This window comes from Strongylocentrotus purpuratus, unplaced genomic scaffold, assembly GCF_000002235.5.
Source record: "Strongylocentrotus purpuratus isolate Spur 01 unplaced genomic scaffold, Spur_5.0 spur5_scaffold_5, whole genome shotgun sequence".
NCBI lineage: Eukaryota > Metazoa > Echinodermata > Echinoidea > Camarodonta > Strongylocentrotidae > Strongylocentrotus > Strongylocentrotus purpuratus.
Window position 1 is genome coordinate 11,056,710 of NW_022145611.1, and position 25,956 is coordinate 11,082,665.

The 25,956-nt window shown below is 35.7% G+C and overlaps 2 protein-coding genes across 2 annotated transcripts; both read right to left on the reverse strand.

Moving 5' to 3' along the window:
- Nucleotides 1–405: 405 nt before the first annotated feature.
- On the reverse strand, nt 406–7,655 carry LOC585888 (calmodulin-alpha). The gene is made up of 6 exons (XM_030998574.1): nt 7,516–7,655; nt 3,424–3,454; nt 2,882–3,052; nt 2,439–2,565; nt 1,698–1,813; nt 406–865 (listed from the first exon to the last, which is right to left on the reverse strand). The coding sequence occupies exons 1-6, from the start codon at nt 7,516–7,518 to the stop codon at nt 837–839; spliced, it is 477 nt and encodes a 158-aa protein (XP_030854434.1). The 5' UTR covers nt 7,519–7,655; the 3' UTR covers nt 406–836.
- Nucleotides 7,656–10,511: 2,856 nt separating this feature from the next.
- On the reverse strand, nt 10,512–22,727 carry LOC585870 (calcium-binding protein SPEC 1A). Its single transcript, XM_785675.5, has 5 exons — nt 22,580–22,727; nt 14,772–14,808; nt 13,752–14,055; nt 12,910–13,025; nt 10,512–11,780 (listed from the first exon to the last, which is right to left on the reverse strand). The coding sequence occupies exons 1-5, from the start codon at nt 22,580–22,582 to the stop codon at nt 11,737–11,739; spliced, it is 504 nt and encodes a 167-aa protein (XP_790768.1). The 5' UTR covers nt 22,583–22,727; the 3' UTR covers nt 10,512–11,736.
- Nucleotides 22,728–25,956: the final 3,229 nt, after the last annotated feature.

Consider the following 25,956-nt stretch of genomic DNA (forward strand, 5'->3'; position numbering starts at 1 on the left):
CAATGAGCTTTCAATTATATATTCCAGGAACATCGCAGTATTATTGACATACGAACATTATTATGAATAAGCACTGATTTACCACTTGTACTCCGTAACGTTATTTTTAACCTTTAAGAAGTGTGACACATTCACTTGATAATACAATCTTAGGTTGAATATCTACTGTGTTATCAACATTTTAACGATGTCAACTTATGCGATGGTAATTAATTACTGTTTATAGTCTTATTAGTTAGGCCTTTGAGCGGAATACACTGTATGTTGTATTTGTTTTTTGCAATTCGATTTTTATTTGTATGATTAATAAACATTTTAAAAGATATCATGTTACATAAATGTAGTCCGAAGACTAATGATATCATGTTTACGTAAATATTCATAATTGAATGACACACGCCTTTAAGACTAAAACAACAACAACAACACATTAATGGGTAGCCTAATATAAAACACAATAAACGTAAACATTAAACATCAAAGTCATGAATGTTGTACAAATTGCACAAAAAAATATTCTGGTTTACGAAGCTCTAAAGAGAAACAGAACGGATAAAAATCAAAAGCGTCCTCTTGACAAAAAGCCAATTGAATCGACGAGGTTTTAAGTTGCTATTAACAATTCTTCAATAATTATGACTGTAGACATTATTTGAATATACATGTACATTGATATACCAAGGTGATTGTTTTAATAGTAGTAATATAAAATGGTAGCCACAACATCCTATTCCAATGGAGTCCAGCAGGAAGAAGAAAATTGTGAACTTTTAAGTTGAAATTAGAATCCGTAACGTTCATCATCATCTTTATCACCCTCATCATCACCAAGACTTTCACTTGAAGGTCATCATAGTGACGAATTCTGGATGGAATACAAGGAGAAAAGGTAAAATAATGCGATTAAAGTTGGAAACTCACAGGTAAAATCAAATATGTCCGATTTTGTGCAATATCTTGACATATTGGAAAATCTATCTACACTGTCGTTCATATAGTTGGAATATTTTTTTTTTACCCCAATTCATGGAATTATTTCGACAACGATTTTTTCCTAATAGATCTAGATAATAGTAAACATTCTTAGATTTTGTTGAATAATAATTTGCCAGTGTTTGTTTTGCGTGACTGCTAAAGCATGTGTATGCTACTATGCTTATAAACCAGGGGACTTTCGCCCTTAAGTCATAAATGACGGTAATGAGGATTAATGCCCCACAAAAGGGCACTAATATGGCACATTGACACGGTTTCGATCCTGGGGCCTCACAGTTATGAGGCCATTGCTTTGCCACTGAACCATGACTGTACACAGCGGGGGCTAGGGTAGGGGGCAGTTCCCCAAAATAAAAAAACAAAGAAAATGCAATAAATTTTCAATAATTCATTGAATTTTACCTCGGTCCCCAACATAAAAAATATCCTCTGTACGACCATGCATTATGGCTCGAGGCATGGACACACAAAAGATTTTTTTTCTTATTTTTGAAAATATCAAGCATAGAGATCACAGGTATTTTTATCATTAGTGATTCTGCATCCAATCTACAGTAAATTTATTTATTATTCAGTTACAGAAAGGGAAGAATAGGTATGGTATAGAACAGTTTGAATGTTTAAATTAAATTAGCAACTTGTTCATTTAACGGATACAAGTAATATGTTCCGCTTCTGTTTGTCATCAATTGTATGATTACCTTCATAATCGACCTGGCCGTCACCATCAACGTCGGCTTCCCTGATCATTTCATCGACCTCTTCGATCGTCAAATTTTCACCAATGTTTGTCATCACGTGACGTAGCTCGGCAGCACTGGGATGGCAAGGGAAAAAAGCAAACCAATGACTATCAGTAAACCTTTATATAGTTTTTCTTAATGAATTAATCTATTCCCTAGACTATTTCGCTGTACAAAATATAGGAAAAGGGGTCTTCAATTTGTTTTCCCCGAACTTGAACAGGTGAAAGTTGTGAAATTGAAAAATAAAGATCGCTGTTATTCTCCCAGATCATTGATAGACCCTTGCCGACTTGATGAATACGTTAGCGTCTCTAGATTATTCAAAGATTCTGGACCGGAAGCGCATGACTGTGAACACTTGTTGTACCTCTAGACTACCTGACCATATTGCCAAGCTTAAGTGATAAATCTCTTCACATCATTGTCGAAGGCCCTGGAATCTGGAAAGTTTCTTTATTTTCCTCCAGAATACCCGAATCACACGCGTAACTCACCTCATGAACTTGTTATCACCCTTCCCAAAAGCTTCGGGAGTTTCCCTTCTCACATCTTCACTCCTTTAATATTAGCAGCCCTGCTTTCAAAACTCCCCACATAATAGTGTGATGAATATGTTGGCATCCTTGTCAACGACACAAAAGGCTCCCCCTCTGGCTCTTCAGCTCGGCGAGACTACCCTTTCTCTATCCAACTTGCCTGATATAACCGTTGCCATCCTTGTCGAAGACTCTGAAAGCTTCTCTGATATCTTCTTCGCTGTCTGTATCCTTCATCTTCTTTGCCATCATCGCCAGGAATTCAGGAGAGTCGATTGTTCCGTTACCTAGTCGAGGCCAGACAAACGTAGCGATATTTTACTACTCTTACATAGATAAAGGACAATGGTGTGCTCTTTTCACAAGACAAAGTCACCGAAAATCAACAACTGTGATATCGAGGTTTATGTTTATATTAATGCTGCTCCCGAATCTTCAAGCAAGATCGTTTTTTTTTTTTTAAATGCATTCACCAACAGTTAGTAACAGCAGGACAAAACGATATTGACTAATACTTTTTATTGAATAAGATGATAACAGAAAGGTTGGCGAACCAGGGAAGGGAAGGGCTGAGGAACCCTAAATATCCAAACGATAGGCGACATCTTCCAGATTGACTAAGCAGCTTACCATCAGCATCCACTTCATTGATCATGTCTTGAAGCTCAGCCTCAGTAGGGTTCTGACCAAGTGATCTCATCACAGTACCCAACTCCTTGGTTGTTATGGTGCCATCACCATCCTTGTCAAAAAGGGAGAAAGCCTCTTTGAATTCTATACAAAGAAAAAGACCAGAAACGTGAGAGAAATAGAATCCTAGATTAGTCCTAGTTTAGTCCTAGTTTGCTGACTAAATGTATTGGTTAAAAGAAAAGTGCGTAGGGACAACAAGCACCACTGCGCTCTTGCCTTATTCACCATTTGTCTTTGCCCTTTTTTTTTAATGAAAGATGTATATTATTTCGCCTATTAGTATTGAGATGGCCGATACCAATCGTTACTGTTGTTAGTGCGATTATTCCGGTAGATCACGGCAGAGTGTAAATATGTTATGAAACGTTATGGCTTTTCTTGCCCCACTCTGCCAAACGATGTAATCAAGTCTTTAAATAACAAGCATGTCATATCAGTGTAGTAAACCTTACCTGCTATTTGCTCTTCAGTGAGTTGATCAGCCTGTAAAAATAGAAGGATATACGTTGAAGGTAGACCATCAAGATTCGAGGGGCTAAGACGAAATATCGGTCCACAATTTTGGACCATCAGAAACGCCAATAAAAAAAAAATCATCCGGTGCAATGTTATTTTCATGAATTACACTTGATAGTGATTATGGTACATTTTCATAAAGCCTCGGTACGAAACACACTGAGAGAACGAATAAATTACATCGCAGCAAAATTTGTCTTTAAGGACACTAGACGGTAATCTATATACCAGAAAAAGTATTTCATGCTTTCCAAGCAATTGGAATATATAGCTGGATATGAATTCTAATAAGAGAAGTCCAGCTTGATTATCTTTTTTTTAAATCAACAGCAGAGAGAAGACGGGGAAAGATATTTAACTCGTAATGACAATATTTTTCATATCTTGAATGAATATCAGAATGGGCACTTCTCAGGCTATAGTACATTTTTACATATTCCTACATCTGGCACTCCACAAATTTGCCCAACTTTAACCCCTTGCCGACGGGAACTGGGTGACTCCTGTATTAAAACATATGGGAATACATGAAATCAGTAGTCAGTGGGTTAAGATAAAGTTGAGTTCTGGCCATCCGATTGCATTGTGAAAGAAATCGATCAGAAATAGTTGATCATGTAGCATGTATTGGTGTGTACTGCAAAGTTTTGGAGTCATCAAAATCATAATAAATTTGGCCCAGTCTTGGTAAAGTAACAAGCACTGTACACAGACAGATGTATATGGGACTACACAAAGGGTGTCGGGGTTACTAACCTTGATTTCCTAATCTTTCTATGCTCATTACTCAGCCAGTATACATTTTATACCAAAATTGTTTGGCAATGACATTTATCTGTAGTCTTGAACATTCAGTGTAAGTTTCGTTTGATTCTGTGAGAATTTTTTTTTTTAACCAGAACTCACCTTTATCTTTTAACAGGATTTATAATCCTTGGTCGAGTTGATGAAGTCTATGCATACAACATGCTTGCTCCTTCATGTACCTGATCTGAACTTTAACCCCTCTACATCAATCAATTAGACCAGTGAGACATATTTTGGTAAAGACATGGGCGAATGGGCACAATATTTATTTTTGCCAAACTAGGTTTTCGTATCTCTCGTCCCAACACTACTCTTGGCAATGTCTTCATTAAAAAACTGTCAAACTGTTAACCAATTCGAAACTTGTCTTAAGACACATTTATTCAAAATTGCTTTTAATGATTAACTTACTCTGTTCATATTAATGTGTATTTCATATGTATTGTAATTTGTAGGTTTATTTGCACTTTTTGTTTTTGTTTAATAAGTAATTGTTTATCAGTCTATTTTGTTTGTTATAGCGCTTAGAGACTTAGGTGGTACAAGCGCTTGTAACGTTTTTATATTATTATTATTATTATTCATAAACAGAAGCAGCAAGAGGCTCGATAGTTCACAACTGGAATTTTACATGCACAATCATCCTGCAAAATAAAAACATGGTTTCCATTATTTAAAATCAAAATAAATAAATGAACCATAAAACTCTCAATTCATAGTGTTCAATTTTTATTTTGTTTTACCTTGTAATGTGCGTTCTTGTAGCTGATAGGTTTGTAATGATTTCAAGGCTGACAAACCAAGCCGAATTTTAGAACGATCAATATAAGTGTATGCAAGCAGCAAAAGGAATAAAGTTGATTGTTCATAATTATAACAACCGCAGATGTTAGTTCCACGTCAAATTACTACATTCCTTTACCAAATTCTCATACAGAAGAAAATTGCTGTGCCCCTCACATCCTGATCAACTAATCATAACTAATCATGCAAAACGATTAGGTATGGCTGTATTGCAATCTAAATTATGTCTACCTCATAAGCTTGTGATGATTCCATACCAAACGAATTTAGTGAGCGAGAATATTGGACATAATATTGGCGTGCTTCCAGTGTATTGTGCACCCGTTGAAAGTTAGTTAATTGTGTTAATCAGCTTTCTAATCATGGAAATGTTAAGAACAAATGTGTTTAATCATGTTAAATGTAAATGATGTCATTAATAGACAATACGCAGCAAAAATTGCAAGAAACCAAGAACAACATAAGGAAAGGTTATAGAAGGAAGAAACAAAGAATAACAAAAGGAAAGGTTATAGAAGAAAGAAACAATGAATAAAATAAGGAAAGGTTATAGAAGGAAGACAACAACATAACATAAGAGAAGGTAATGGAAGGAAGAAACAAAGGATAACATAAGAAAAGGTTATAGAAGGAAGAAACAATGAATAACATAAGGCAAGGTTATATAAGGAAGAAACAAAGAATAACAAACGGAAAGGTTTAGAACTTAGAAGGAAAAATCGAAGGATGAAATAAGAAAAGACGGAAAGAGAAAATGATAGAATGATAAAAACAATGAATAACATAAGAAAAGGTTATAGAAGGAAGAAACAAAGGATAGCGTATATATAAAAACAGATAGGTATAGAGAATAATAGAATCATACAAACAAAGATTAACATAAAAGAAGGTGATAGAAGGAACAAACAAAGAAAACCATAAGGTAAGAAAGAAAGAAAAAATGATAGAATGGTAATAACAAACAATAAAATAGGGGAAAAAAGAATAACATATAAGGAAAGACAGAAAGATTATATGAAAGAAAAACAAAGAATAACATGAGGAAAGATAGAAAGGAAAAATGATAGAATAATAAAACAAAGAATAACATAAGATGTGAAGGAAGGAAAAACAAAGACTAACAAAAGAAAATGACAGAAGGCAAAAAAAATGAACATGAAATAGACAGAGAGAAAATATGATAGAATTTAAAAAAAAAAAAAGAATATAATAAGAGATGACAGAAGGAAACGAAGAATAACATTTTAAAAAGATAGACAGAGAAGGTACCATGAAATATATTTTAATTACGCGCGAAAATAACCCGTGCCATCATAGCAACAGGATCCCTTCCTATTGCTATGAAATAATGTGTCTTATGAGGGTAAAGATTATGATGAGTGTGAACATAAACGAACCGTACCCCTGGAGCGGACCATTGGATCGGTCCAGCAAAGTGAGAATGGATTTGGATGCCGTTGCCACAGGCACGAACTTCTTAGAATAGAGACATGTTCACACTGTAGTTTAGTGTAGTTGAATCAATATTAAAGTTAATACCGATTTAACTGTAGCTTAAATTAAGATTAAGTTCATTTGCGTCATATTATTACATGTTTATATATATATATATATATATATATATATATATATATATATAAACATAATATAAACATGTAATAATATCACATATTATGTCATGTTAAGTCTCATGTATACTAACTAGATTGGCTGTATTTACGGGAAAAGACAATACAGGAGATTAATATCAATGATTAATATTAGTTATATTAATCACAGTGTTCAAGTGTTACACGTTATGAAATGTAGATCATACATTCATTATAATTCTATTTCTATTGCTTTACAGCAATACACTCACTGGTATCACTCACTCATTTACGTTCACTCAACGTTCGTTTCACTCATCGCTACATGATATTCATTGTTCTACGTTATACTCTACGTTATCGCTCTTTAATCTTCCTATTCGTTTATATACGACGTGTTTTACGAAGAGTTGATTTCTTGAGAATCTTTACGATCGTATCTACGATATACAGTTTACGGATGTGTAATAAACGAAATCTTTGAACATTTATACCCAAGTATGATTGGACAGTTATTACGGAGTGCGTTCCGATGTTTGCCTAAGTTAACCCTTAGCTGAAGCTTAACTGTGCAAGAAGCTACAAATAGCATGTACTGATACCTCTTGAATCAATTTAGTTCCCTTTTCAGGAACTGTACTGCATAGAGCTGTATATAACAACTCTATGCTTTACCCTGATCTAGGTGCTGAACAGGCGTTGATGAGTATTACCATAGAAGTAGAAATAGAAGTGATGTACGCACCAGGACACAATGACGGCAAACATTTAAATAAATATTGTGATACAAATGCATTTCACTATTGTAATGTCTTATATTTGACTTACCATAATCTCTTTGATTGTGAAGTCAGTTGCGATATGAAAGGTGGAAACTGGTCTGGCTACAAACCCCCCGCTGTATGATTACAGTTGAGCAATGGCGGATAGAATATGTACCGAACACTAATTAGAAGGGACCATGTATGCGACAGTATACTAATTTGATATGCGTTGAAGCATTCCACCGGCCCCCCTTACTCATCCATACTATATTATAATTCATCAATACTAATAATCAATTATGACTATTACGCTCCGACGTCACAACGAGCGGTGAAAAATAACGGATTAAAATCGTTACTAAAACTCTTCCGTGAAAAGCGACCAGTACATCATATTCATTTCATATTTGAAGAATTTGTTTTGTAATAACAAAAATAAAATGAATTAAACGTTTTTGTATAGAGCATAACACATAGGCATAATTGCATATCTCTATGTACTTTACAGAACAGCATACAGAAGGAGTGAAAATGGTGCACCTGGGTTCATAATTGTGAGATCGTACAAAGTGCTGAATAGATATATTTTCAAATAACTTCTAAACTTGCCATATGTTTCAATTATCCTAAGACATTCCGGCAAATTATTCCAAAAAACAGTAGCTGCATATGAAAATGACCTTTCCCCAAAAAGATTTTGTCACATTTTGTGGGACATAAAATAAACAAGTTTTTACTGGAACGCGGCATTCTTTGTGGTTTATAATGTATTAGCAATTCAATGAGATATGTCATGGAGCAAACTGATGGAAACACTGATAAGTTAATAAATGTTCTTTAACAGGACTGGGTAGGTATTTTTATATAGCCAATGTAATTTTCTGAAGTCTGGGGATGTTGATTCATGTTTCTTTGTTCGTGTTACAAGTCGGCTGCTGAGTTTGAATAACTTGTAATCTTTGAATATAATGAGAAGGAAGACCCAAAAGCCAAATATTACATAAATCAAAATGGCACAAAACAAAAGCATGAATTAGGCGTTCAGTGGTAGTCCTGTCCAATTTTTTTTCTTCGAATTTTACCTATTCTGTTCAACCCAAATGATGCTGAACGACATTTTCTTGTGGAAATTTTTTTTCTTCCCCAAACGTGAAGGTATCATCAAGAGTGACCCCTAGATTTATACATATCTTGGTTGCATGAACAAGAGTGCCATCTAAACCAATCAAAATCGATGAAAACACATTAAACAGTTCAATATGTATAGTCAGTAGACAACAAATTATGTCCAAATGTGCCTTTAGACAGAAAAAGAACCGTCCACATGCTTTTATTTTTTACTTCTCTTTTCAACAAATGATTCAACAATACGACAGTGGGATTCTCACCACAGATTTGTGTCAATCAGTTATGATTAAAAGTGAATTGATTATATAATTATGTTCTTCAATAAGAACGCCATGTAGATTCATTTCTCACAATATGTATTCATTTCCACGAGAGTCAAGTTGTCTCATTTGTCCCATAACATATTATGTGTAACTATATATCACTCCACTGAAAGTCTAATGCAAACGAGTATAATCATGATAATGGATAACTTTATCTGCCATTGGACCCATCATTTTCGCATTAAAAAACGCACTATTAGAAATATTAATCATGTAGGATACCCTTTTCACACCAACAACCTGTTCCATGAAAACACAATCCTAAAATTATCAGACTTATTCTATTACAATGTTGGTATAATCATGAATAATTTATCTGCTAATAACCTACCTGAAATATTTTTACAAATAATTCAGAAAAATATATCCCTACATGCTTATCCCACACGTCAGAGCAACGCATATCACCTTCCACATACCCGAACTGTTTTGGCCCAAAAAACGATCATGTTTACAGGACGCAGTTACTGGAATGCCCCCCCCCCACCCCCTTTTATTTGTTTGATTCATTTAGACTGGTCACTATTTATATCCGTCCTCCATTCATTACCACAAACTATTTCACTGGGGCCTACAGCTTTACAAGCTTGCTTTCATGTAGGTCCCATCATATTTCTCTCAGTTAAATCAGTACTCTAATTATCTTTATGTTTAATTATTATGTATCATTGAAAAAACAACTTGTACTTTATTTGAAATGTATATGTAACATGAGAAATATGAAAATAAATGTAATGAAATGAAATATCGTCAAGGGACTCTGACTACCGTTCATCCTGATTCATACACATCGAAATTGTGACTCGTGTACGATTTGTTTCCATATGATACTACTCAAAAAGGATTCCTCCATGGCCACCCTCTCTCTCTCCCTCTCTCTGTCTATCTGTCTGTCTCTCTCTCTCTCTCTCTCTCTCTCTTTCCCTCCCTACTTTTTTCTCTCTCTCTTGCTCTTTCTCTCTCTCTCTCTCTCTCTCTCTCTCACTCTTTCTACCTCTGTCTCTCTCTCTCTGCCGTTTTCCCTCTTTTCCTGTTCGTTACTCTCTCACTCCTATTTTCTTCATCTATATACCATCCTCATCTTGTCATCCTGCCACTGTTCTTATTTGTTTTTGTTTCGTTTTATTTATCCGTCATATTTCTTTGACTCCGTAATCTGTCAAAAATCAGTTATGAATGTATAAAGTTTAAATTATTATTGTGCGAACTTACACCTTAAATAAGCATTACTTCAAAGAAAATTCGTTTTTCATTTCCTGTAACTAAATAATTTTGCATAACAAGACTAAAAAAAGAATTGTCAAAGATATTTCAATGCTAATTTCCTGTTATATCATGTTTATTATTGTGATTATCTTGTCATTGTTCATATTATGTATAAAATGAAATAAATTCGCTCTGCATAGAGTGACTACTACTAATGGATATTAGATAATTTATTTGTGTGAATTTCATATCATAGTTATAATAATATTATATCACAATGCTTGAATCGCAAACCATGAGGTGGACAGTCATAATCATCATCGTCATCATCATCATCATCATCATCATCATCATCATCTCTGTCATTAACATTTTGCCAACGAAGCGAGTAACGTTTGTGATATATTTGTTTAAATACATGATTTATTCTTTACAGCAAAAAAACTACATGAATTAAGGATGTACATTTCCCAACACTACTATGAAAATCCATTTTCAAGACAACAAACAAAATGGAGAGTAGTAATATCAGAGTATTATTTAGTCGATTTATATTTAGTGAACATTGCATGATTATAAATTGCACCATATATAATTGTTTACATACACCCATTTACTCCACTTTACTGTAAGTGATATTGCCGTATAATAATAATAACAATAATAATAATAATAGAAATATCAATTTTGTTAACTCAGGGTAGCAACATCAGTATTAATACTAATCTTCCTACGGGCCCTGCAACATACCCTAGCGATTACCGGGTACCCATTTACACCTGGGTGGAGAGTGGCGAATGTATATTAATGCCTTGCCAAAATAATGACGTAACTTAGTGCCGGGCTCTTAAGCCTTGGATTGGTTTGGTTTGGTTTCATTTTCCGTATAAACAAACACAAAACATAACTATATATACTTATACATCTAATTAATTTAATCTTTGACTGTATTCTCGCAAGTGTTATGTAGTAATTATTGTAACATTGCTTTTTGTTTCACGTGCATTACTGTTAAACAAATATAATTCAGCCTTCGTGCTGCCAATATCAGTATGCTCAATAAACCATTCAATTTAATTCAATGAGTCAAGTGAATGACCCACGACACATCCACATGAAAGACCATTAAAGTAATGTAAGATAAGTGCTTTTACCGCCTATCAAGAATTAAACAAGTTAAATTCCTCTTCTCCCTTGTGTACCATGTCACTTTTCGGACTTTTGGTGTTAGTCGACCTCCATCCTAACCACAATCACGATGACTAATGATACAATTAAAAAACGAATAAACAAAATCATGATGTCAAAGGTATCATAATAATGCGATACCAATAGTTGGCTTTCAGATGAAGAAAAAACGCAACATTTATTCCCGGAAGGAGTACACAAACATTTTTAAGAGCACCCACGGTATTATGAAAAATGTAAAGAAATAAAGTGAAGTGGAATTCGAGCCACTCTTTGAAAAAAAGAGAAATGAAACAAATCAAAAAGTGACGGCTCAAAAAAAAATCACCGGAACATAATGAAATGAAGAGAAGAAAAATGATGCGAGACGATTATATCGCCCTCTCCCACATATTCCTCAAGAAGAATAAAAAGGACAAGTTGTCGATGTTGAAGTAGAATCATTTATCATCTTCAAAAGAAGCCTTTATCGCAAGAATGAATTCTGAAAATTTGAAAAGGAGAAAAAAATATGCAGTGAGTGAAAAGAAATAAGGCAATCTTCAAACGTTGTCTCGCCTGCATCTCACCGTGCGAATAATAACTCAATACACATATGAAAAGTATATAATTTCGAGCTTTCAGAGGTTCAGATTGTAAATTTTGATTCTAGCATGTTAATGTTGCATGGACTTTTTCCCTGGAAAATGAGAGAACACCACTTAAGAATGCTGCTAATACTATCTTAAAACCTAGTGTATTAAAAAAAGACACAGACTAGAAAATATTCAACTGCGCATGATTGAGAATTCTGCCTCTGCCTCTGATTGAATATCCCTCAAGTGCGATGTTTCTCACATGACATAAATGTTGACCTGGCAATCCGAAATCATCTTGAGATTGTGCGTTGTTCATTAGGTCTACTAAAGTACATATCAAGTTTGATAAAATTGTAGTGGATCATCGTTGAGGTATTGCCGTAAGATGGTATTGAACCTCCGACCTCATCATCAAAGTTTTATTCAATTATTGCGTGTACAGTGCTTTTCACGAAAAATTAATTGACCTTTTACATTTGACCTCATTCAGATTTGACCCATTTTCGAACTTGATCTGCCCCTTCAAGAGATGTACCTGGGGTTTGAATTTGGTGATCCTATACGTCGTAGCTATACAAATTTATTGCGAATACAGCATGATTGTAGACGACAACAACTACAACGGCGCCGGATATAGTGACGCCTATAAAAATGTCTCGCTCCGCTACACAGGCGAGACAAAATGACGTCGAATGAGAAATGCTTTTAATATTTTGATGATTATAGGTAAAGTCGAGTACTGGCCATACGATTTAACGGTGAAAAAAAATGTTTGGGACCAATTATGGAAGGTACATTTAGTAGTACATAAGAATCGGTGTATACTCTCAGCTGAACGTGAGGTTTTGAAATTGATGAAAAGGACGAGAAAAGAAGACGCCTCGACCCCTCCCATACCCTTCCTCTGAGCAGCAGCCTTTTTATTTCGTATTTCATTTTACGAGTAATATCGGTGCCCATCCCCATATCATTCCAGTTCCCCTTCAATGGGTTGATTACACTATGCCACTGACATCATCCATTCAATGCACTCACCGTACATGTTGATTTTACCGTCCTTATTAAGGTCGGCTTTGTTGAACAATGCATCGATATCCTCCTTCGTCATCGGTGGATCAGCGGTTGAAAGCGCTTTATGCAACTCGTCAGCACTGCAAGCAAATAATTAGCATAGTTAATAACAACTATTTTGAGTTCACTTTCTCCAAATTTGGATCATTCCATTGAAGTCATTGACTAAATTATCATCGAATATTCTTTCAAATGTAATGAATATTGATCCAGCATAGAGGTGCTAAATCTGATCTCAACCATACCATATAGAAAATAAAATGATGATAGTTGATCTACTTTTGTAAAGGAAAAACAAACACAATAATAGTCCCCATCCGTCCGGACAATCACGACCCGGCAAAGACTACAAAACCATCCGGACAACTAACCCGTTATACAAATTTACTGATACCCGGATATTATTGTCATCCTTAAAAAACTCTTCTATTTGCATGAGGAATATAAAGGGTATATTCACCCAGGTGGTAGATCGTAGTTTTCATTGGAGCTATATTGTCTGGTTGAGAGTTTTAGAGAGAGAAGGAGAGGGGGCGGGGCGGGGGAAGGGAAGGAGAGAGCGGGAGGGGCAAATTCTGGGATTGGCTTTCCTAACACGCTGTTTAACATTCGTCTCAGTTTAGCAAGAATTGATTCCATGATTGTCCACATTTCTCCAACAGCGGAAACTTGGACGGACAATCCATTATATTTTTTTCTTCTTCAAATCTACCTGATAAATCTATTGCCATCCTCATAAAAGATGCGGAAAGCACCCCTTTTTACCCCTTCACTCCTTAAGACTACCCTATCACTGTTCAACTCACCTGAGGACTCTGTCGCCATTCTTGTCAGCGGCGGCGAAAGCTGCATAGTATTGACTCAGTCTAGTAGTATTCGTTGTCTGTTCTGCTACCATCGTCAAAAACTCAGAAAATTCAATAGTCTCCTCCCCTTCGAACTTACGATCAGATTGAAACTTATTGATTATTTCGTCAAGCCCAGAATCCCAATCCCTATCCCTGGTCTGTTTAAGGTAACCACCCACTGTCATTAACGCCTCAATCAAGAACCTACAAGAGATGGTGCCATTTTTATCCGTGTCAAATGTGGAGAATTTTTCCCGGATTCCTACAAAGAGGTAACAAAAAAATAAACAAATAAAGTGCAGATAAATCATGGTGTCAGTAAGACAAAGAAGGTAAGGAACAGGAGAGGTAAGAAGGAAACATCGAGTAATATACATATTACATTGATATAAACTATCAAAAGACTGGCAATTGCTAATAAAAGCAAAGTCGTTCTTCTTGAGAAAGCAAATTACTTCTAATTGACTAGAAATTATTGGATTGAATAAGAATTTGTTTTTTTTCCTTAGGCGTTATTTTTCTTGATTTCTTCAATATTACAATCTTCAAATTGCAAGCAGGCGTGAGGGCTCAGTGGTAGAGCAGGTGTCTCGTAACCGGGAGGTCCCGTGTTCAAAACCGAGTCGATACGCTAGTGCCTTTTGGTAAGGCATTAATCCTTATTACCGAGTCACTCGGAGGGGAGTGAAAGCCGTCGGTCCCCTGGTTGCTTACAGGCACACACATGCTTTCTTAGCAACAAACAATCCAACCAAACTTACCAATATATCTCATGTTAACGAGAATTTTGTTTATCCGAGAAGAACAGCTATTATTTTCACATCTTTAGTGATCTTATTTTTTTTTTATGCTATTCGAGAGCTTATACTTTAATTTCAATACTAGTATCATGTTTAAAATTGTTTTATAATACCTTCTTGTTATAGATTTTGTCTCCCACTTTAAAAATTGAAACATTCGAGCTTTTGTTTTTCGTACCTTTTATTTGATCTTCGGAAAACAATAAGTTAGCTGCCTGTAATGAAAAAGAAATAAACAAAATTTAAAGAACACTATTAGCGATGAGCGATCTACAATGTGAAATGTCGTATTCTTCTTCATTGACTTATTATACATCAACAAAAAAGGGCACTTCCTAGAGAAAAAGAGGTTCACCTACAAAGGGAAACCTCAAAGTGAAAATATACAAATTTTAAACATTGGTAGGCCTTTATACCCCTATGTGATAAGATTAATGAGGATGATTTCTTTTTTGTTTCTCTCTTTACATGGTCCAAGATACTGCTTAAGCATCATACTGTGCAGTTGGGTGTGATGGTCGGAATATTCATTTGCGAGCGAGCAAAATATTGAAGATTTGTTGGGGCGCAGTGCGAAAAATAACATCTTATAAAGAGGCAAAACAATCCTAATCATGAAAAACTGAAAAGATCTTTAATAAGAAACAAACTTCATTAACATTAAATACGAGCGAGCGTAGCAAACGAGCTCCGGGTGAAATTGAAGAAAAAGTTGCTCTAGTGGCTTTAAATTTGGAGCACATTTTATGATGAAAGGAAAAGGGGGCACACATCCAAATTTAAAAGGACGCTTAAGGAAAAGGGGCAATTATCAGAAGGAAAATAGCACGAATTAGAAAGGATAGGGGCAAGCGTCAAAAAAGGGGTGTACTTAAAAGAGATGAAAGGGGTACTTACATTGTATTACAAAGTTAAAGGAGCACCTCTCAAATATTAAAAAGGGCACTTACCGGAAATGAAAAGAGGCACTTTAAATTGTCAAAATAAATCTCAGATTTGAAAAGAGGGAAATATAAGAGGTGAAGGGGTACTTATCAGAGTCGGTAAGGGGTATTTCTGTACCTAAAAAGGGGCACTGACCTACCTGCGATGAATAGAGGCACTTGTGAAAATGGAACGGGGCACTTATTACAAAGGAAAATGGGCACTTGTCGAAAGGAAAGGGGCACCTGTGAGATTTTAATAAAGGCAATTATCAGACGTGTGAGAAGGGGCATTGATGAGAAGGGAAGTGGCTCTTATTAAAAAAGAAAAGGGGCATTTATCAGAAGTAAAAATGGCATTTATCACAAATGAAAAGGGCACTTAGTTAAGTAAAATGGACACCTGTCAGATTTGAATATGGGCAATTACGAGGGGGCACTTATCAGGGGTGGTAAAATGTGGTACGGGCACCTTTTAGAAATAAAAAGGGGCATTTATCTTAAGTAAAAGGGGGCACCTTCCAATGACTTGTTATACCGTATAGAATATAAATTAGTTTAAGTTTCTCAGTGATAAGAAGGCTTAGGCGTAAAAGGATTTACTGCAAGGACGAAATGTGAACAAATTTAGACATGATTGGCATTACATTTTATGGGTTTGTTGGTCTAACATTGAGAGGTTGTTTGTGGTACGTATATTAATTGTTAAATACTAAATAATAAGAAATTATACACTTTTATTGCAAGAATATGGCTAAAAACACTCCATTCAGTTATACACGTGCGCAGAAGACGAACTGTCAGTCAAAATTTTGACCAAACAAAATCAATCTCATGCACATCGTTTATTATATAGTGTCACAGATGGTCGTTACTGTTACATTATATGGACAGATTGGATAGATGTGTAAATCATTGAAATTATAACCAGTATACGCTGCGAAAATGATTCTTCTCCAGCTTCCGGATAACAAGCTGGGAATTTTTGTTGCGTCCTGCTGGACGCAATTACGTCCAGGACGTTCCGCGACATTTTCTTAAATATATTGCTCTACAAAGCAAATCTGCCACAAACTTTAGAAATATGTGAGAGGAAAAGATGTAGAGATCTAATCTTTAGCAAGTCTCATTTGAATGAAATATTGCTTTGGTATTAGTATTGGTATTGGTATTTATTTTCCATATCACAATATTAAAAACAATACAAAGAAAATGCATGTACACAGTAAAATCAATGGTGTGAATGGCTGGATAACCCATTTAGCTTTGTTAGTGTAACAAAACTGTTCTTCCCTGGGGTCTAGGAATTAAGATATCAACAGTAATTATACAACATACAATACAACATAGAATAATATAATTTGAATACATATAAAGCCTGAAACATATTAGAGAAACATAAACACCCCCCCTCCCCCCCCCCCTAATCCCAAGCATGTTCCATTACAGATCACCAGGCACGTAGCCACGGGGGGGGGGGGGGGCACGGGGGGCACGTGCCCCCCAAGAATTTCCAAGATCGGTTGAACTTTTTTAGACCCCTCCCCAGGACGTCGATCGCTTACATGTATGTGCCCCCCCCCCCCCCACCCCAAACATCAAACTATGGCTACGGCCCTGCAGATCAGAGCAAAACTGATTTCTTAAATTTAGATTTTTGCAAAAGGTTTTTAAGCTGTTTGATAGCTTAATAGTTAACGTTAAGTTTTTGACAAGTATTTGAACGTCCACAGTTTCAAACGATAAACACAGCACCAGTATAAAGGCTTCCATCCAATGCTTGCAACCAATCATCGGTGACTTTCAATAAAGATGGTTACAGTCGAATGCTTTTGCCTGAAACCCAATTGCTCGACGCAGAGTATATTGTTTTCCTTTATATACGATTTCAATTGATTGCATACTAGTCTTTCCAGAATTTTTGAGACGGATGGCAAAGTGGATATGGGTCTAAAATTAGAAGGATCATCTTCGTTTCCTGATTTAAATAATGGTATCACTTTAGCAGTTTTAAATTGGTTAGGATAAACACAGTCTAGTAGTGATTTATTAAACAAATATGTTAGAGATGGAATGTAACAGGAGCCGACAACTTCAATAGCTGTGCAGAGATTCCTTCAATTCCACATGAAGATTTATTTTTCAATAGTTTAATATCTTTCAAAAAAAATTCTTCTGATATTACTCCAAAATTAAAAGCAAATACACTATGATACTCTTGATCAAGAACAGATCTATGTGTGATTTGAATTGTAGATGCTAAAAGTTTTCCAAAGTATTCATTAAAATTTTCACTTTTTTCAAACAATTTTTCTTTATCGGTTTGAAAAAATATTTGTGTTACTATTATTACAAGGTAATAATGATTTTAACACCTTCCAGGTGCTACCAGCATTTACTTTGAATTTTAATAATTGTTCAGAGTGATATTTCTTCTTTCTTTTCCTAATTTCAAAAGTAACTTTGTTTCTTAATTTTCTGTATTCTTTCATCTTTTTCTCATCTTTATTTTTCCAAGCTTTTTGTTTTGATTTATCCCTTTCTCTGATCAATTTGAACATATCTGAATTCATCCATGGGGACTTCTTATTCCTAATTGTCTTGCTTCTGATAGGCATATGAAGATTAACAACATTCATAAGAAAACTTTCCCATTTATTGACTGCTTCACTGACACAGGTACAATCAAGGATTTCATGCCATGGCTGAGTACCTAAATCTTCTAAATATGATTCTATATTTATATCAGATAATTTTCGATAATTAATTACTCGGGAGGAGTTTTCATTTTTCGACTTCCATATTAAGTACCTCAAAAAATGATCACTCATTTCAACATGTATAACACCGTGTGTTTTTATTTTCTCTGTTGAGTTTGTTAACATATGATCAATCATCAATGAGTGTCATTGAGTTGGCTGTACTCCTAGTATAGTATGTTTTGTTAATCTGTTGCAGTGAATATAAGTTATGTGTTTCATCCAGACGTTTTAAATCAGAGGACCCTGTTATTTTTAATAAATCACAATTTGTGTCCTCCTTAACAATAGAGTAATTAAAATTATCAATGAATGATAATAAATGGTCATACTGTTGAAATAATTGAACATTGCTATTTGGCGGTGTATACCACGTAAGAAATATTATTGGATTTGGAAATTTTGGTCGAATCAGAAGTGGTATAATTTCTAAGGAATTTGATACGTCACATTTGATAACTTCAAAAGACAACGAACTTTGTATATACACTGCCCCTCCACCACCGTGTCTGTTTCTATCTTTACGAATAAGGTTCAAATGATCGATATTAAGTTCACTGTCGAAAACAGGTTCATCCAAAAGAGTTTCATTTAATGCTAGAATATGAATTTCATTACTCTGTAAAAATGATTTGATTTCATCCATATTACGGAGAAGGCTACGAATATTTAGATGTGCAAATTTGAGGCCTTCTCTTTTCAACAATCAATATATGAAAGATTTGTTGTTTCCATCAAACGTTTTGGATTACAGTCATTCGTATCACCTTGATCATCAATAATTATAAAATCATAGTTAAGATCAGGAAAGGGTAAGTATCTAATAAGACATTTCGAACATTGCCAATTAAAGAAATGTTGGGTTGGATCATCAGACGATTTAATACCGATATCAGTACAACTTATGTGGACCCATTTATTGCAATTTGTACATTGTAATGCCCTCTGGTTATTGTTTACAGTTTTAAAGCAACTAACACAAGGGAACAGCTTTACCATTAACCGATAGATATAATTTTAAAAAACTTGATAATAACTATTAAAATATATATAATTTAACAGTAAATGCAAGAATAAATATAAGATTGAAAACAAGAATGCATCAACACATGCATTTAAAATAGAAATACTACTCAACAAAACTTAAGATACGTCAATAAGAAGCTTGTTTTTGGAAATAAATCGAAATGGTCAGAAGACAGTGTAGTAAATACAGCGGAGTTGATATTCTATGTTAATTGTTTACTCAACTTGAAAGCGTTAATGGGTCACAGTTGTATGACAAGGGTAATAATAATAATAATAATTATGCCAAAAGGGCCTTAACCCGATTTTGGGGGTAATTGAGTTATTAACATCACCTTGTAGATTCCATCATTCTCTTTAAAATGATGTGCTTCACTTGTTGAAATTCGATTTATTTATGAAGATAATTATGAATTTCAAAAGGCCCTTAACGCGTATCTCATCTTTTTCCTTACTCCAGAAGGGCCTCAACCTACACGGCAATTTTTTTTTTTTTTATCAATGACAGATTATTTCGTAATTTCCATTTAATTCAATAAATATCAGTAGAAACACCTTTAAAACATGATTAGTCTACAATAGACACAATGTACTTAGAATAATCACTTAAAGTATATGACATGAATTTAGATCATGAATTCTGAGTGAGATTTAAGTTAGATGTGGATGCATGAAATGCAACTGACTCATGAAATACGCAGATGTCAACGGATGGGACTGTAATGAAAATAAACAACGAAAAAGGTGTCCTAAATGTACGATCTCTAAAAAATAACTTCACCGAAAGCTGCATTATATTAATAAAAATATTCAGATATCAAAAATACCTTTTCTAAAATTGTAATTAATCAGTTTTTATCAGTTTTCGTGATTAAGTAGCCGTAGCAGGGGCTTTCTGGCAAACCGAAGGTGTGGCGAAACAAGAAAATGTCTTTATGCCAGAAGGGCGCTAACTACGCGAGCGTACGATAACCGCAGGTTAAGGCCCTTTTGGCAGAACGCCGCGTGGGTTACGTGGGAGGTTACGGCCCTTTTGGCATTATGCCGCGTAGGTTACGGTCCTTCTGGCATAAATACGCTACTCTCAAGCCATATGCCAAAAAGCCCCTAACATGTTTTTTACACATAGCATGAAAACTTCTGTATATTTTAAAACAAATTTAACACATTTCATGTAAAACTTAATAACTTAACATATTTATCGATATTGACTTCAGAAACAACAAAAACGACCACAAACTTTTGATTATTAGAGAGGCCAAAACTTCAAACGCGATTATCTCGGAATGGCCAAAAGCAGTTAAGGCCCTTTTGGCATGAAGGCCGACGATATGTGAGGGAGATTAGCGACCGAGCGAGAAGATTTGGGCATTGTTATTAGTCTAAACGCTGTACTCTTGGGCCCTCCAGAGCCTAAAGGTGTGCTGCAGTCTTTAGTCAGTATTTGCTATACACTTTTTTTGTGCACTTTTTCAAATTTTCCGGGGGGAAGATCCCCCTAAAAAAAAATGAGGGGGGACGTGCCCCCCCCCCCCCACGGTTCGCCGCCCCCTCGGCCTGTGTATCGTATATTAATCAAAGGGCATTGTGCAATTCTGCCACTGTGCTGTAAGATTACCTTCAGATTAGGAGAAGTGTATTCTTTAAAGAGTATTTCAAATTGAATGGAATGTCACAACTCAGTAAGCATGGCTGAGATTTGTAAAAGTTGTTTTTACAAAGAAGATTCTGGTGAAAAGCAGTGCTTCTTCAAAAAAAAAATTTGCATCAATTTAAATCACAATGATTATTTGTCGCATGATCCTTTCAATAACCTTGTTTTCTTTTTCGTTTACAGGGGGAGAAGAAGGTATGTCACGTTAAGGAATCATAAATATCAGTTGTATATTAAAGTCGTATATAATTATGAATACAGAACAGCCCATTTGTTTATTAGAATGTCATTTGGGAATACCTCTTTAAAAAATACCCGATCTTATAGATTCAATACTTTGCCGATACCACATTTTCTTTAGCCAGAATCAGTATAATGCTTGTCCTAAAAAATAGTTGCGTTATTTTGTAAGGGTTGAGACGCTAAGAAATTGTTTCAAATGTACATTACACAAACCTGAACCATTGCATGATGGTGGTTCTCTCTCCCTCTCTCTATTTCTTTTAATCATGCATTATCAATTACTACATAGAAAGCAACAACAAAGAAGTTTTATAAATCGAGCGCTTGCGCGATCTGTTCAAGCATGTCATGTACAAATGGCGCTTCACCCCCTTCCCCCCCCCCCCCCCCCAAAAAAAAAAAAAAAAAAACTGGAGTTTATATCGATCTCAGGGACTCTCCGTTTTTGAAAGGATAAAAAATCATCACATCATTTTTTTTAAAGTCAAACAAACAAATTCGGGAAATTATCAGGCCTGAGTAGACGACAATATAGCAGCACCGGATGGATTGGAAAGGAAAATCTAAGATAAATCTTACACGATAATGGAGGAAAAAACTTTTTAATTACGGTCCGATAAGCATATTTTGATATCTATTTGTAACACTGGGAGGTCACTAATTGGCATGGGGCCAGGGGCCAGAGCCCCCGGAAGCTCAGGGGTTTTAGGCGTTTAATTACAGTCAAATGAGCATATTTTGATACCTTATTTGTGACACTAACAGGACACTAATTGGCGTGGGCTCCGCCCCCAAAAGCATGTAGGCCTCTAAATATTAAAGCATATTTCCTGCCTGACTGTAAATTTGGTAATTTGTCGTTTACCAACATAATGCATTAAAAAAAGTTTAATTTACTAAAAAGCGAGGAAAAATCCCGGAAAATTATGTCATTTCAGCATCGTTTGTAAATCACTGGTATTGAATTAGAAATAAACCACGTTAGAGTATTAATTTGGAGGGGGCAATTGTTCCCCCTCCTCCATCAGTACGCCAGTGCATGCATGCTCCGGCCTGGTCAAGTGACACGAACGCGCGTAATTAAGAGTCCGGGGGTGAAAACAATTCATATTTATGAAGCTTGAGGTACTGCATGTTTTGTTTTTTAGGGGCTGAATAGGGGGACATGCATGGCCCGCTTGTGCCCCCCCCCCCTGGCTACGCCTATGACAGTATGTGAATAGAATGACCAGGGTTTCGGGGCAGAAATATGCCTGAAAGGTATTTGATATCAGGTGTATTAATACACAATGTACCTCCAAATTATTTAAGAACTATAAACGACAGCAACACATTTCAGGAAGGTAAATCAAATTAAATCATAATTATTTTAACAACTTACCATCTTTAGAAATTGGGATAGATCCGGCAAAATTGAAGATAGAAGCAAATTTCTCTGGATCTCAGGTAGCTATACCTCTCTTCTGGTCGACTTGCTTTCAAGGAGTGGCAAGGGTGGAGTGCTGACAAAGAATACAATTCAGCGAAGAGTGAAAACTCCCGAAATAAAACACTTGACCACATGCTAGGAATGTTGGTGTTGATTTTAGTTTTAGCGGCGAGTAAGCATGTAGTTCCATGGTATAAGTCTGTAGTAAATATTTACGCCAAAGAATGTGTGTGTGTGTGTAATGTGTGGATATGATTATTTACGTCTAGGGACCGACCTTTAACGTCACCATCCAAAAGACGTGACTCAGTTTCGAACCTGCATCCTCGGCTGCATCTGTTTGTAACTTCCATTGTTAGCTAGATTTCAGGCACACGCCACTCATTGTTGTTGTTGTTGTTATTTTAGTTCTATTGACTTGTATCATTCATTTATCATTCATTTATGAATAGTTACTCCCCGTTGTAGCTGTAACATTTATCAAGACTTTTCCTTATTATTTCCTCTTTTTTTGCTCGTTTAGTTTTAGTAAATAATCGTCATATATTCCGGTCTAACAATAACGGTAAAGATGCCAACAAAAAGTTTGTGGGAAGTGCAAAAATAGTTCGCCACGTAATCATGGTAATACTCAGAACATCTTTCCAGGGCTTTCAGAAGCATGGTTAGTGTACTTTTTAATGTTAAGGACGTTAACTTGATGAATTAGATCTAAAAAGTTACCTGCATTTTTATGTTAAAAACATTTTTGAGAGAACAATGAGAAAAGGTTGAGGACAATTAGGAAGAGAGAGAGAGGGGGAAGAGGTGGTAGAGGAAAGACGTAGAGTAAATTAGTGGAATATAGATGCACTCAAAAAGACAAATAAATATTCCCTATGATCAATCATAGATTGGAGACAGATCACTGTTGCGCATTGCGACATATCATTACGCCACTGGTGAATGAACTGATTTTCTGAATGGATAGATCTATTAATCAAAGTTGGTGAAGCATAATATAAAGCTAATCTAGAAAATCTTCTCTCTCGGATCGGTCCACCAAAGTAAGTAAACACCCATTAAGTAGGGTCTAACCAGGGAGGTGAAAGAAAGGAGTGGAAACTCTTGTAATTCATTTAAACGCATTCGTCAGTTCTAAAGCGTAACAATGGGATGTGTAACATTTCAGTTTGCTTTGAAGTTCCATGCTCCGAACGGCGCTTCCACTGCGGGAAATTTCGGAGGCCAGGCACCCCCCCCCCCCCCCCCACTCAGTGTTATTTAGGGTACGCATATGTGTGTTCCCAGCCCCCCCCCCCCCCCCCTTTCAGCAAAAGTCTGGTGTGTAAAGTCAGTACGGGTCGACCTTTTCCTTTGTAATACGAGTCTTTTTCAGGCACCCCCCCCCCCCCCCACTCAGTGTTATTTAGGGTACGCATATGTGTGTTCCCAGGGCCCCCCCCCCCCCCTTTCAGCAAAAGTCTGGTGTGTAAAGTCAGTACGGGTCGACCTTTTTCCTTTGTAACACGAGCCTTTTTCAGCACCGTCTCTCCCCCCCCCCCCCCCCCCCCCCTTTCAGCAAAAGTCCGGTGTGTAAAGTCAATACGGGTAGACCTTTTTCTTTTGTTACGAGCCGGAGAGTTTGGGAACACGCATGGTATCCCTCCGTTCACGGAGTGGGTGGGGGGGGGTACCAGTTTCACATTTACAACATATTAAATTACCGGCTAAACGTCAGTGTAAATTATAAACTTTGTATGGCGATTGTATTGTGAATAGTGAAACAAACAATTTTTCAAATTTAGTACTCCGCCCTTCCCTATAATTTGTGTGCCAGGGTTGGTAAAAGAAAAATTAAATCCTGACAAAAACACAATACACTGCGCTAATTTGTGCACGTTTTAATGTCCCGTTATTTTAATCCATGATTTAAAATCTTCGATAAGACCAAGTTTGCTAATGCGTGTTTTTGCGTGTTTGTTGTTGTTGTATTTTTAGCAGTTGGAAAAAAGGATGAAATTACACAAGATTGTGTTCGCTTGTTCTACTCATTACACATTCGACAACTGATGAGAAATCATTGAAAGGGACAGCTAACAGTTGCTGGGATACCATTTTCTGATGTAGGGATTTTAAATCTAAAATTTCATGCGCTCTTTTATTTCACCACCTGGTCAACAATGTTGCAGATTAGCGCATAACTTTCGGCGGCTTGGAGCATGGGGTCAAAGAAAAGAGGCTTGATTCCACTCCTTTCTTTCACCTCTATGGTCTAATTGCACATGCATTGTGATCTCTCGTGAAACTAAAGTTTCCAACCATGTTCACTGTTTTACCCAAATCTGGCAAAAATGGATTTATACTTTCCATTTTGAAAACAATGATGCTCAGTGAAGTGTGTAGGCTATAGATTAATGCAATCAATGTATAGTCAAATTTTGAAAGCATATTACTTCTACTTTATGAAAAGCAAGGAATCATATTTTATACAGCTCATAATATAGTCTGTTCACAATATCCGTTTGTTTTCTGGGTTATTTCTTTATGGAACGCACTAAATATCAGCTCCAGCATGACACGCGAGTTGAAGTATTCTTCCTCTCTCTCTCTCTTTTTTCTCTCTCTCTCTTTCTCTCTCTCTTCTTTATTTCTATCTATCTACACATTTACAGAATTTAGGAAAATACCAACCTTTTTAACAAAGTAGATGAAACCCAGTATCAACAGGTTGGTTTTCCCTTTGTTAGCACATTATCTAGAAATAAAACTTACCGAATTTACAAAAGTAGAATTATAATATCTTTATCACAAGAGAGGGAAGAATGAGAGTTACAACACTTAAAGGAAACCAAAACCTTTATACTAAGTTACTTTTATTGTAAAGTTTAATATATTTGAATAAAATCAGTGAAAATTTGAACAAAATCGGGAAAGGAATAAGGAAGTTAAAGCTTTTTGAAATGAATAGTCACTAGAGGGCGATGTTCAATTTGATGCGTCATTTGTGGACAACTCTCCATGCCTTTTGCACTTCAAATTTCATGTTTTTCCTTCTTTCTTGTTTATTGAGATAATCGACTCCCCTGAAAGCAAGGTATAGAATGCAAAATGATATTCTACTTCAAATGTTATGAAGTCGGATCAAGAACACAAATAAATACGAAGAAAACGAAAGAATTGTGAAATTTGAAGTACAACAGGCATGGAAAGTTGTCCACAAAATGACGCATCAAATTGAATATCGCCCTCTAGTGACTAGTCATTTCAAAAAAGCTTTAACTTCCTTATTCCTTGCCCGATTTTGTTCAGATGTTCACTGATTTTATTCAAATATCTTAAACTTTACA